This window comes from Phaenicophaeus curvirostris, chromosome Z (assembly GCF_032191515.1).
Source record: "Phaenicophaeus curvirostris isolate KB17595 chromosome Z, BPBGC_Pcur_1.0, whole genome shotgun sequence".
In the NCBI taxonomy this organism is placed as follows: Eukaryota; Metazoa; Chordata; class Aves; order Cuculiformes; family Cuculidae; genus Phaenicophaeus; species Phaenicophaeus curvirostris.
Genome location: NC_091431.1, coordinates 39,764,991 through 39,777,795, shown reverse-complemented (window position 1 = coordinate 39,777,795; position 12,805 = coordinate 39,764,991). Strand labels below are relative to the sequence as shown.

Below are 12,805 nucleotides of genomic sequence, written 5' to 3'. Positions count from 1 at the left end.
AAAAACACATCATGCATGCACATCTCTATGACCCTCGCAGTATGGAACACAGCTATCTCCTAAACTGCTGAAAAGGAGGGTAACCAAAATGCTATGAAGAATAAGTACAAGACTAATTATTTGTGGTTTCACTGACAAAACACAGCTTAAAAGCTTCATCGATGTATGCACATTTTGTTCAAAGCACCTACCTTCATATTTACTTTGAGCCAAAATGGTCACTGTTTCACCTTTGGGAATTTCTAAGAGATATAACACAGCATCTTCCCGAACAATGCCTCTGAAGTCTTGAGTGTTTACCTATGTATATAGATATAAAAAAAAAAGTAGTAAGTATCAACATTTAATTATCAGCACCTGAAAAATCAACAATAAAAGGAATAACAAAGATTCTTGTTTAATCTAAAAAAATCTTAAATATTCTCCTCCCTTACTATTCTTTTTTTTTAAAGTCAATATGGATGCCTGCTGCTGTAACTTATATTTCATTCCAGCCATTAGCAGTAATCTTTCTGAAATAACAAGGTCCTGGATGTGCACTACTGGATTGTTTTTTCTACGTCAACTCAGTCTCCAAAAGGCCCCGAAAGATCAAGGCCATCACAAGAGAAAACAGGCAGAAGAAAAAATTACATTAGCCTCCAATTCGAATTTTTAGAAAAACAGGAGAATGTAAGAGGACAAAGTGGCATAAACAACATAATTCAAAAACTGGAAAAATAAATCACCATTAGCCAAGGAAACTGGAGAAGGATGAAAGAAGAAAAATTATACTGGCCTCAATTTTCCCCTGCCCCAGGACTAGGAAGAAGGACTGTACAGGAAATTTAGTTCTCCTATCTTCAGGTAGTTTTCCTCTTTCATATTTCTCCTACGTACCCCTTTTACAGAATCATAAACAAACTAAAGCTTGATATACAATTCTCCCTCAAAAACTCATGTCAGTAGGATTCCTCCACACATACGAAGTAATAACTTTACTTCCTAAGATCATAATTTCTTCCAGATTTCCACTAAGAAGGAAGTCAAAAGTACAAAAACCGATTAGCATTTTAGGGACACATATACTTGTACCTTAAGAATCTGATCTCCTTCCTGCAGTCCCTCCTCATCAGCTGAGGTGCCTTCTTGAATTCCAGCAATAAATATCCCTACATCATTTCCACCAGCCAGCCGTAGACCCACGCTGTCCCCTTTCTTGAATCTCACCATTTTTGTATTAGGACTACAAGATTTAAAGGCAGAAAAAGGAAGTAAGGCCAAATGTAGGCATTTGACAATAACCAAGAAAAAACCTGCAACCCTTAAAACAAGATAATATTAACAATATTCTTAGTGCCGTTTTTTTCACTATATAGGCCATATATCATAGAATCACAGAATCACTGGGTTGGAAAAGACCCCTTGGATCATTGAGTCCAACCATTCCTATCAAACCCTAAACCATGCCCCTCAGCACCACATCCACCTGTCCTTTAAACACCTCCAGGGAAGGTGACTCAACCACCTCCCTGGGCAGCCCGTTCCAGTGCCCAATGGCCCTTTTCATGAAAATTTTTTTCCTAATGTAAAGTTGGCCTTCTGGGCTGTGAGCACATGTTGCCAGCTCACATCAAGATTCTTATCAAGGAGCAACCCCAAGTCCTCTGCAGGGTTGCTCTCAATCACATCATCCCCCATTCTGTATCGAAACCACAGATTGCCCCAACCCATGTTTAAGACCTTGCACTTTGCCATGTTGAACCTCATAAGATTCATAAAGGCCCACTTCTCCAGCTCGTCCAGGTCCCTCTGGATGACATTCCATCCTTCTGGTGTGACAACTCCACCACTCGACTTGGTGTCATCTGTAAACTTGCTGAGGGTGCACTCAATCTCACTGGCTGTATCATACAGATGAAGATATTAAACAGCACTGGGGTCCCAGTATGGACCCCTGAGGGACATCACTTGCCACGAATCTCCATATGGACATTGAGCTGCTGACCACTACTCTCTGAATACAACCATCTAACCAATTCCCTATCCGCCAAACAGCCCACTCATCAAAGCATATCTCTCCAATTTATAGAAAAGGATACTGTCGGGGACCATGTCAAAGGCTTTACAGAACTCCAGACAGATTGCATCCATTGCCTTTACCAAGTCCAGTGACATAGTTACCTCATCACAAAGAGCCATTAGGTTGGTCATACAAGACTTGCCTTTGGTGAAGCCACACTGTCTGTCTTTAATCATCTGCCTGTCCTTCATGTGCTTTAGCATAGCTTCTAGGAGAATCTGCTCTAGGATCTTGCCAAGGACAGAGGTGATGCTGACAGGTTGGTGGTTCCCAGGGTTGTCTTTTCTGCCCTTTTTAAAAATGGGCACAATGTTATCCTTCTTCCAGTCACCAGGGACTTCTGATGGCCATGACTTTTGAAATATCATTTAAAGTGGCTTGGCCACCACATCAGCCAATCCCCTCAGGACTCTGGGATGCATCTCATCAAGTCCCATAGACTTATATATGCAGTCATGAATCTGATCCGCCCCCACACTGGGGGGGGCTATACCCCCTGGTCCCCTTCTTCTTGTCCACTGACCCAGGAGGGGTGAGGACAGCAGTTGTCAGTAAACTCAGTAAACTGAGGCAAAAAAAAAAACTGCTGAGTACTTCAGCCTCTTCCTCGTCTCTTGATATGAGGTCACCATTTTTATTCATCAGTGGGTGTAAGCTCTCTTTAACATTCCTTTTCTGATTGATGTACTTGTAGAAGCCCTTCTTGTTAGTCTGCTCTTCCCTTGCAACAAGTTCAGCTCCAGCTGTGCCTTGGCATTCCTGACCCCATCCCCCCCACAACTGGGCAGTGTCTCAACCCACTTCCCAGGTTCCCTGTCCCTGCTTGTACTGCCTGTGCAGTTCCCTCTTGCTCATCAGTTTGACCAGCAGGTCTCCACTGAGCCACAATGGTCTCTTCCCTTCCCTGACTGATTTCCTACCTCTGAGGGTTGAGCGCTTTTGCACTTCATGGAAAGCATCCTTAAATATTTGCTAGCTCTACTCTGCTCCCTTGTCCCTGAAGACCATACCCCAAGGGGTCCTACTAACCAACTCCTTCAAAAGCTGAAAGTTTATTTTCCTAAAATTTAGGGTCATAACTATACTCTTCGCCTGTCCCATGTCCCTCAGGACTTTGAACTCCACCAACGAGTGACCACTGCAGCCCAGAATGTCTCTGATCTTGATGTCACTGATGAGCTCACTCGCACTGGTGACCATCAGGGACAATATTACATCCCCTCGGGTAGAGGTGTCTATTACCTGGGTTAAGAAATTATCTTCAATGCTCTGAGTCTCCTGCACTGCCTAAAGCTTGCCATGCTACTTTTCCAGCATAAGTCAGGGTGGTTGAAGTTCCCCAACCCCAATATGAGGAAAGCTTGCAAGTGTGAAGCCTCCTGTAGCTGGAGGAAGAAGGCTTCATGAGTACGCTCCCCTTGATCAGGTGACATATAGTAGACACCAACCACAAGGTTCCTTTTGTTGCCTTGGTCTCTTATTCTTACCCACAAGTGTTCGACCTGTTTGTTGCTATTCTTCAGAGACAGCTCTTCATATTCTATCAATTTCCTGACACAGAGGGCCCCTCCACCCCTCTCTTCCTGGTCTGTCCCTTCTGAACAACCTGTAGCCATTGATAGCCACACTCCACCCACAGGATTCATCCCACCAAGTTTCAGTAACAGTCATCAGATCATAGCTTTCTAGCAGCATGGTGGCCTTCCAGCTCCACATGTTTGTTGCCCAAGCTGCATGAGTTTGTCTAGAGGCACTTCAGCTGGGCTGCTGGCCATGTCACCTTCTTAGTGGAACACCCCTTATTTCCGCTAAGGTGTCCCACAGAAGTTTCCTTGCTGGCTCTTACTACATCAGGAGCCTCCCCACCCATCTCCACAAGACTTCAGCTGTGTTACAGATCCCCAGCATATCCCAGGGCAACAGGTGGAGGGCCCATACTAACGCTCCATCCCTCTAACCACTGTGTATCCTCCCACAGCCTATCATAGGCAAGCCTGATGTTAACCCCCTCCCTCTTCACCTTTTTTCTTTGCAGTTTAATGTGTTTGTTAGACAGAAGTCTTCAAGTTTTCTTGTAATGAGAAATATTTCCAAGTAGACTCTACAGCTACATTAGCAATCAGTGCTTTCATATTGCAGTGGGAGAGGTGACTAGACTCAGTTCAGCTTTTTTGCTGTCAGAAAAACTGCATGCCTGAGTGACCTTCCAACATAGAGGACAGTACTTATCTGTCAGCCTTTCTCAGTAATACCCTAAGCCTGTATTATAAATTCCCCTTCACTGAAATAATCACTTGATTAATTTGCACACCAATGACAACATGTGCAGGGTCCAATCCAGAAAAGATCTGAGAAACGAATCTATTTGAGAAAACACTCCAAGCTATACAGTACCTTCAAAACCTTATCTTAGGCTTCACTTTATGTATTTGAAAACTCTCAATAGAAAATTCTTAAGTTGATATTCTATTAATACAATTTACAACTTTTAGTACCTTAATTGTTGAAGAATTAAAGGCACCAGGTTCCATTGGGCCACTTACAAAAATCATCCAAAACCCCCACAAAAATTAACTTTGGAATCAGCATCTACTAGTTCATTTCTAAGCACAGACTAGAAGAGCAGTATGGACTGCACAGGCCCAGATTTGAAGAAAAGACACAAGATTCTGTACAGAAGTTTCCAGCTTTTACAGAAATGTATACATGGTTAGTCTTGTCTTGCAACAAGCATTTTTACAAATTAAATAACAGAACATTCTCTTTGTATCTTAATACATTGGGGAAGGGGAGGGTTGTCTTCTATGCACATGTATTATAAATAACAGAAGACGGGTAACATACATTTCCACAGAACTGCACAGGTTAGAATAGCCCTCTGATCAAAACCCATTGTTTAGGGCCTTGGCCAGTTATGTTTTTGAGTAACTCTGCTGGAGGAGATAACACAACCTAAAGGGAGAAACGTCTTAGTGGTTAACCACCCTCAGAGTAAAAAAAAAGTCTTTATATTAAGTTAAAACTTCCTATGTTCCCTTGCTCTTTGTCCTCCTATTGTACGCCTCTGAGAAGAGTTTGGCTCTGTTTTCTCTACACACATCAACCATTAGGTTGTTCTAGATACTAACAAGATGAACCTTCAACTCCTCTCTTCTCTAGGCTTAGCGACCTGGTTTTCTTGGTCTTTTCTCACATGTCATACGCTGCAGGCACTGTTCCCTTAGATTCACTCCAGTGTGTTAATACCTTTCTTGTCCTGGGGAGCCTCAAAATGGGCACCGTACTGCAAATATTATACTGTCTCAAAGTTCCAAACAGATCAAAATAAAATAAACCATTGTGTATATTCCCACGCAGGCCCAAGAGCAAAAAGCATTCTGTAGCCTCTAGGCAGAAGTCAAGGCTACACCTTCCAGGCAGATACTTCTAAAATTGAGTTTAGCTCAATTATGATCAGTCAGAAGCTATGCCATCTCTTCTTGGCATTGAACTACAAAGGAAGTTCCACTCCAAGTGGGCAAAAAAACTTAAAGCCCATGCAACCAGGAACCACGTAGAGGTCACTGGAAGAACGCGGAATGCAGAAGAACAAAGCAAGTGTTGCCTTACCCATATATTGCTTCATCTTCAGGGCTGGGTTTAAGAATTGTTCTTGAAACTGCTTTTGGTTGAGATGCTAAAAGTTAAAACACAAACGGAATTTACCCAGTTATTAAAAAAAGGTATAAATGGCAGCATTTTTTATCTGTCAATAGATAATACACAGCAATCAAACCCTCCATGCCGAAGATACATACATACTTAAATATCAAGTACCTCTGACTAGAATTGATTTACTTCCCTTTTTTTAAATCTTGAAAGAAGAAAAAGGTCAAGTGAGGGGTACAAAACTTTTTCAGGCAAGCCAGCTTAGGCTTCAGGAATAGCTTTAATTGGCTGCTTAGGGCAAGAAGCTACACAAATGTTCAAGGAGAGTACTTGCTTTTGTAGTAGGTGGGAATTCCAATAAGCAAATGCCTTTAAATTATCTTAGGTGTTTCTTCTTTCTCTGCACTAAAAAGCAATGAGAGAACTCTTCTCTGTGTGTCAGGGATGGGGTTTACATGAAAAGTATACTAGACAAGGCAAGAAGATTGGGAGGGTAGACATTCCATGACCAGCGAGAAAAAAGAACAAAAACCTTCAAACTCTGACCTGCTGGGTCATCTTGGTGCTTCAGTTCTTTGTTTGTGTCTACAACTGTAACAGCAGGAGTAACATCGTCACCAGTTGATTTGAATGGTGTAGGCATTGCTCCCATTCTGGACATCCGACCGGATGGATCATCTTTTGCACTAGGAGAAAGAAAAAGAAAAAAAAAAAAAAGAAGTGTAGTGAAATCAAGGTAAGAATGCCATATATTTTAAGAATTCCTATGATGAGCTTTAGAGAAATACACTAGCAAAGACCATTTCTTACTTCGGTTTCTCTTTCAGCTTTTCATTGGATGAATGTGAATCTAGATCAGAATGATGTAATCTCTCATTTGGAGGGGAGAATGATCTGTTTGACTCTATTTCAGAAATATCTGTAAAGAGAGTAGCAAATAAAAAATGCAGTATTTGTTTAAATTGTCTGCACATCTGATCACAATGTTTATTTACAAGGCTTGCACATATAAAATACGTTGAAACTTTAAGAGCACTCCCATTCCAAGTTGAATTCGACTAAGGTTCAAAAAGTGCTGTATGCCTTTTAGTGCTTCGACCCTTCATCCCCTTGAAAATGTTACAAGAAGGTTTACAGAAACACATTGGCATCACACAACTACTTTGAGCATATTGTAGACTTATTAACTAACGTTAGTAGCCCTTTATGAGGTCTTACAAACACTCCCAAAGATCACCTTCACATTAACAGTCCTCTCATCATTGCTTTTCAGTGACAAAAGAAACAAGAGTAGCCCTAACACTCAGTCTTCACAGTAAAACCTACAAAAAAGTTGCATCCAGTACTCTGATATCAGAGAAGCAAATTCCTTACACTAAAGAATGTAACATCCTGCTCCCTCCAAAGATCTGAACTCTTCCCAAAGCAAGATTGTGTTGGGAGATATGGCTCATACACTGTCAGAGATCATTTGTGCAGAACAGATACCGGAAATAGAAACCAGTTGTTCAGGGGCACTTAATTTCCTCATCCTGACATGTTTTTCACTTCCATTGAATGCTGTCATGAATGTTAATGCCCTCAGAAGGTGAAACCAGTCCAAATGTACTTGGTTTTAAAACTAAAGTCTCTAAAAGCAACTGACTTGCTTGTTCTGAGAAGTGGGATTGATTCTGACAGACCAACATTGCTTCTTCTACCTCAGCCTCTGACAAAAATATAATTAAAAAATTACTACAAAATTCTTTCACCTAAAGGAAGTAGGCTTAATGCTTGATTGGCTATTACTTAGGTTTGTTTGTGTTTGCTTTTTAATGAATCTAGTACTACTCAACCACAGTAAAACACTGTAGCTCCATAAGGTCCCTGCAGAGAGTCCAGAACCTTTTATCCACATTAAATCTCACCGTCCATTTCAGAGTCACTGTCGTTCAATGAAGGAATGTTCAGCAGTGTCTGCTTTCTGTCCCTGAGGACAACGAGCTGGAGCTTTCCCCGTGACTTCTCAATCAATTTTCGGGCATCAGCTAAAGACATATTCTCTGTCACTGTACCATTGATCTGGACATAAAAAGGCAATAACAACACTAAAAGTAAATAAACAAGTCCATATTGTGCACAAGTTTAATACTGAACTTTTATTATAACACGACTTACTCCAAAATAACCACTACAAAAGTGCCTGCTAAACTGATAGCTGTAGCAGTAAAATTAGAACAAACCTTGAGAATTATATCCCCTTCATGAAGGTTGCCATCTTTGGTTGCTAGGCCAGTGTGGGTCATTTCTTTTATGAAGATCTGACTTCCAAGCCGGAGACCATATTCTGGAATTAGGGAAATAATCCACTGTAGTTTAGAAGAGGAGTGAGCATAGATTTTTTTTTGAACTACACAGTTTACATGCAGCACATCACATAACAACATGAGGAAAAAAAATGTGGACCTAGTAAATCCACTTAACCCTCAGCTAACATCCTATTTCTGTGTTGTCACCATAGCAAGAACAAACAGCAGTCCAAAACCAAATCACAAATGGATCATTAGTCTGCTCCTTCAATAGCAAAACAATGCCTTCATTCTGGAGGTGCTCATTAACATGCTGGACAAGACCCTCTCTCTGTATTATATTTTGCAGTGTGTAGAAAGGGAAGAGGGTCAAAAACCACTAAAAGAAGAGTTAGGTTTTTCACTAGTTGCTCCATGCTGGCTTTGTCCTATCTGTATCTCACCAAGTGTCTTGGTTGTTTCAGCCAAAGGATTTTTTTTTTTTTTTACTCCTCATCCCGCTTTTTTTCCGTTTATTCCATGTTACTTGGATTGGTATATTTGCTAATTAAAAAGAAAGGCAATACTCTTAAAACATGCACATCCTAGAACAGAAGAGGAAAGAAACTATTACCTCCTTTAAAAGATCACCACCTTTGAGCAAGTCTGCGGAGCATCCATATGAACAGCAGAAACTATTACAGAATACTGGCTAGATATAAAACTTCTCAAATACACTTCAAAAATCTTCTTATTTGTATACCTATCTGCATTATCTTTATGAGTGGAAACATTGTATGCAGGGGAGGAGGAAGGAGCATTCAGAACCAAACAAACCTTGGAACTAATTTAATTATACTGAAGAGTAGAAGTAATTGCACTACTAAAGGTAGAGTCTACACTTCACCCTTTGTAGCCAACCCTTTTGTAAATGTGCCAAGTGTAATCTGAATCACTATCAGATCCATCTTTCCCACCAGAACCAGAAAAACAGGGCAGAGAAAATAGAAAATCAAAGTACATAGTGGCTTGAAAAGAATTAAATAATGTCGGCCGATGGTTCTTTGTTCAACGATGAAATTCAAGGAAAAAGCACCTCAAACCAGCCAACAAGAGTGAAAGAACAACATAAGCAATCCTTTAGGAAATGCAACATCTAACCTTTAAGAGCACAAAATATTTAAGCTCCTCTCTCTCCCCAACAAAAACAACACATATTAAAAGTCAATTCCCTTCCTCCCTTACTATACCTACCTTCATTATGCCTGCCTTTTGTTAAGAGAACACTAATCGGTCCATTCTCATCCTGTGGTCCTAGGTACTCATGTTGATAGCGTATTTCAGGCGAAGGACTTCGGGAACAAAGCCTGTCCCGACTTTGACTCCTCATTTCCCTCCCATATCTGGGATTAGGTTGAGCTCCACAACTATAATTGGGTGAGCTGTAGTCTCCTCTGTAGTCTTGTTCATAGCCATAGCCACCATCTCTGTCAATGCTTCTTCCCCTGCTCCGATCTCTTCTATAGTCTCGATCCAAGCTTCTGTCAATGCTCCTGCCACGACTGCGATCATGGCTGTAGCTGCATTCCCGACCATGGTCTCTGCTTCGGTTACGCCCTCTGTCATCTTCATCTCTATAGCTCTGATCCAGGCTGTTTCCCCAGCTTTGGCTGCGCCCTCCATTACCAGCATGCCAGCTTCTGTCACTATAGCCACTTCGAGCACTTTTGCCATCAAACTCTGCATGGTCATCCATGACATCTAAAGCCCTGTCCTCATAATCAAGGGAAGGGCTTCTCCTCAGCGCAGCAGCCTGCACTTTCCTTGGTCTTTTTACTACCTGTTTGATGCAATACAAACCAAATAAACAAACCAACACTCCAATAGTCAGAATATGAAATTCAACAGATGCACAGTCTTCACACTTCAAATAGTGGTTTGGGGGGGAAATAAAAGAGCAATGTTCTAATTATGGAACAAGCAGTGAATTAAAATATTTAGATGAGCAGAAGAAATATTAGTAATCAGAAGGACAATGAACAGTAGGAGACTAAAAAAAAACCAAACAACAGATCAACAATCACATTCTTTCACCTCTGCAAGAGTGCAAGTAATGAATGAATTCCTCCTTTTTCTAGATGACTTCTAAAAAATGTGTCAAGACCCTGAAAGAGAATTGTAGATGCCTCTCTAAACTAATGAAAGCCAACCTGGACAGCAATTTTTTGGACAAGGTCTGTGTATGCAGGATGTCATTTGCCTCATATAACTTCAGTTTTTTCTGACTATTGCTCATTTTTCGGTAAAGACCAAGGACATACATATTCCCAGTTTTATTTTATTCCCAGTTTTTCAACAGGATAACTTTGTGATACTGCTGTTAAATTTCCATTTGTTTCACCTGTAGAAACTATGACTATGCTTTGTTTTATTCACTTTGTACACTCTCTTACGGAAAAGCTTGCTTTTCTTTATACATTTACAACACATTTCACAGAAGAAAACCAAAATCTTGACTGGTCATATGGGTACATACTGCTGCAGAGTGAATACATTTGTAATTTACTTACAATGGTGGCCACTTTTCCACTTTTCCTAAGCTGTTGGACTGCAAAAGAATGTGGAACATTTTCCATTGGGGTCCCATTAACTATGACCACTCGGTCGTTTTCTCTGGAAGCCGGGGGGGAGGGAAGAAAAAAAAATCATATTTAAGAGAAGTCTTCATGAAAAAAAACAGAACAAAATTTCGTTTGTTATTGTCAGGGGAAACCTATGGATTTCATTGATTTTAATAGGGAGTTTTGCTTAAAACCTGTGTTTGTTATACAAACATAACACTTGAATACTAGAAGAAGCTTTCAGGATGTTTAGAAGTTAGATTTTGGGTAGCAGTGTATATTTTTGTACATCCACTATGTCCAACCTAAGTACCTTGCTATAATGTCAAAGAAGACTTTGTTTTTTCAGAGAATATGTGATGACCATTAAAGCTTCTCTCTTTTTTTTTTTTAGAACACCTAGTCTTTCACATCTAGTGCAAGATATTTTTCACACCAATGTAACAGTTTCAAGAGAGCTTCAAAGTGCTGCAGCTACAGCAGTATCCAAACAAATCTTGACAAGTACCCTCTAGTACACTGTTCTAGGAGAATGGCATTCAGAATCCACCTACTCTGAAGAAAGATGACTGGGGGTGGGAGGAACCTAACCAAACTATAATGCTCAAAAAGCCCTGCCTGCCCTAAAATACAAGCCAAAAGAAATTACTAATCTATTTATTCAGACCTCCTGCATGTCAAACAGGCCATTAAGACTTAACTCAGTCACCTCCAGGAGACAGGACCATAACACATGATTAATTAAAAGACATACCTTCCAGTAAGGCACTCCTTTCAACATAAAAAGTGTAGGATACTAAAAAACAAACAAACAAACAAAACCTACACTCCTCATATTAGTTTACTCTTGTGACTACTCAGTTGGTAACCCTACAGTCAGAGCATTATCTCAACCAATGACTGGTTACCTTTCCATTTTCTCTAGATAAAAGAAATTTTCAGCACCTATTACTTTCTTCTCACAGTAATCAAGTCACATTACAATCTTCTTTTAAATAAGAAGATTACATACCCTAAGCTTCTCTTTGTAAGGCACTTTCTCTATCTCCTCACTGATTTTTGTGCCTCTTTTCATACCATTCCAATGCCTTTTAATGAATGAGTATGCCAGAAAAACACACTCTATTCCAGTATCGGTTTCATCTGGGCTTTATGTGAGCAATAAAACAGCTCTCTTCACAACCCAGACTTTCAAAGATGGTATCAAACTAAACGTTGTAACACTACATCAAGAGCTCCCATACATTTATGCTCAGTTTACCCTGAAAAAGATTGCATGATTATAATTCCCACACACATTGAAGATTAGGCCTATCCTCCTTGGTTTGTTGGAGGAACAGCTTTGCGTTCAGTTTTCTTCAGAACATGTTTTACCTGAATACACTCAAATTGCTTGGTTTTGCCTTGTTATCATCAATTTACCTACAATTTACATAATTTGTAGACATTATTTTATCCCCAAATGACAGATGATTATGGAACAGGGATCACTGCTATAAAACAAAGGCTTTGTATGTTTATGTTGAGAATGGTCTGTTACTTGCTTCACAATAATGCTTTTATCCAGTCTTTCAATAATTACTCACATGCCAGCCTTTTCATTACCTCACAAACAACTAACGTTTGCTAAAACTGCCAATATCTATTCCTTTGAACTACTATTACTGCAGAACTTCGGCATTCTTCCAAATTGTCTAGTCCTCATCAGGTACTTCAGGTCAAACAATGGAAAACTGGTCAGCAGTGGGCTAGAACCTATTCATCTCAGCCTGCAGAATTACTTGTCCATGACAGATGTTGCCTCACAAAGGATGATGTTACCAGGAGGATTTCAGAAACACTTTATTTCCACATTTTTTCCTTTAAAATATAAAATAAATACTTAGCAAACACTTTTGTTTCTCTTCTTTCCCCTATTATTGTTCCTGACACCTTAGAAGCGAAGACCCTTTTCTGTGCTGACTTAAGCCACTCTCTTGAAAACTAATGATTGATCACTAAATGCATTTCCTAGATGAAGAACAGGGGAGAATGTTTTAAAATGTTGAGTTTTTCTACTATTTCTTTAAAAGAAATGCAATCTTAAGAGAAACATATTTAACTACAAAAAAATTTCAACAACACTGAAATTTGATTTCTTACAAAATAGCAAATAAAGATATCTCCACATAGATTTCGTTGTTTGTTCTTAATTTCATACAAACACC

General features: G+C 39.9%; 1 protein-coding gene across 5 annotated transcripts in view; it reads right to left on the bottom strand.

Moving 5' to 3' along the window:
* TJP2 (tight junction protein 2) overlaps positions 1 to 12,805 on the bottom strand; it is a 70,357-nt gene that overhangs the window by 10,701 nt on the left and 46,851 nt on the right. For all 5 annotated transcript variants that reach the window (XM_069881198.1, XM_069881193.1, XM_069881194.1 and 2 more), the window contains 9 exons: positions 10,548 to 10,650; positions 9,232 to 9,817; positions 7,933 to 8,036; positions 7,618 to 7,771; positions 6,521 to 6,629; positions 6,257 to 6,396; positions 5,672 to 5,738; positions 1,075 to 1,225; positions 192 to 300 (listed from right to left, as the gene is read on the bottom strand). In XM_069881198.1, coding sequence (XP_069737299.1) covers positions 192 to 300; positions 1,075 to 1,225; positions 5,672 to 5,738; positions 6,257 to 6,396; positions 6,521 to 6,629; positions 7,618 to 7,771; positions 7,933 to 8,036; positions 9,232 to 9,817; positions 10,548 to 10,650 — 1,523 coding nt within the window. The remainder of the gene's footprint in view (positions 1 to 191; positions 301 to 1,074; positions 1,226 to 5,671; positions 5,739 to 6,256; positions 6,397 to 6,520; positions 6,630 to 7,617; positions 7,772 to 7,932; positions 8,037 to 9,231; positions 9,818 to 10,547; positions 10,651 to 12,805) is intronic.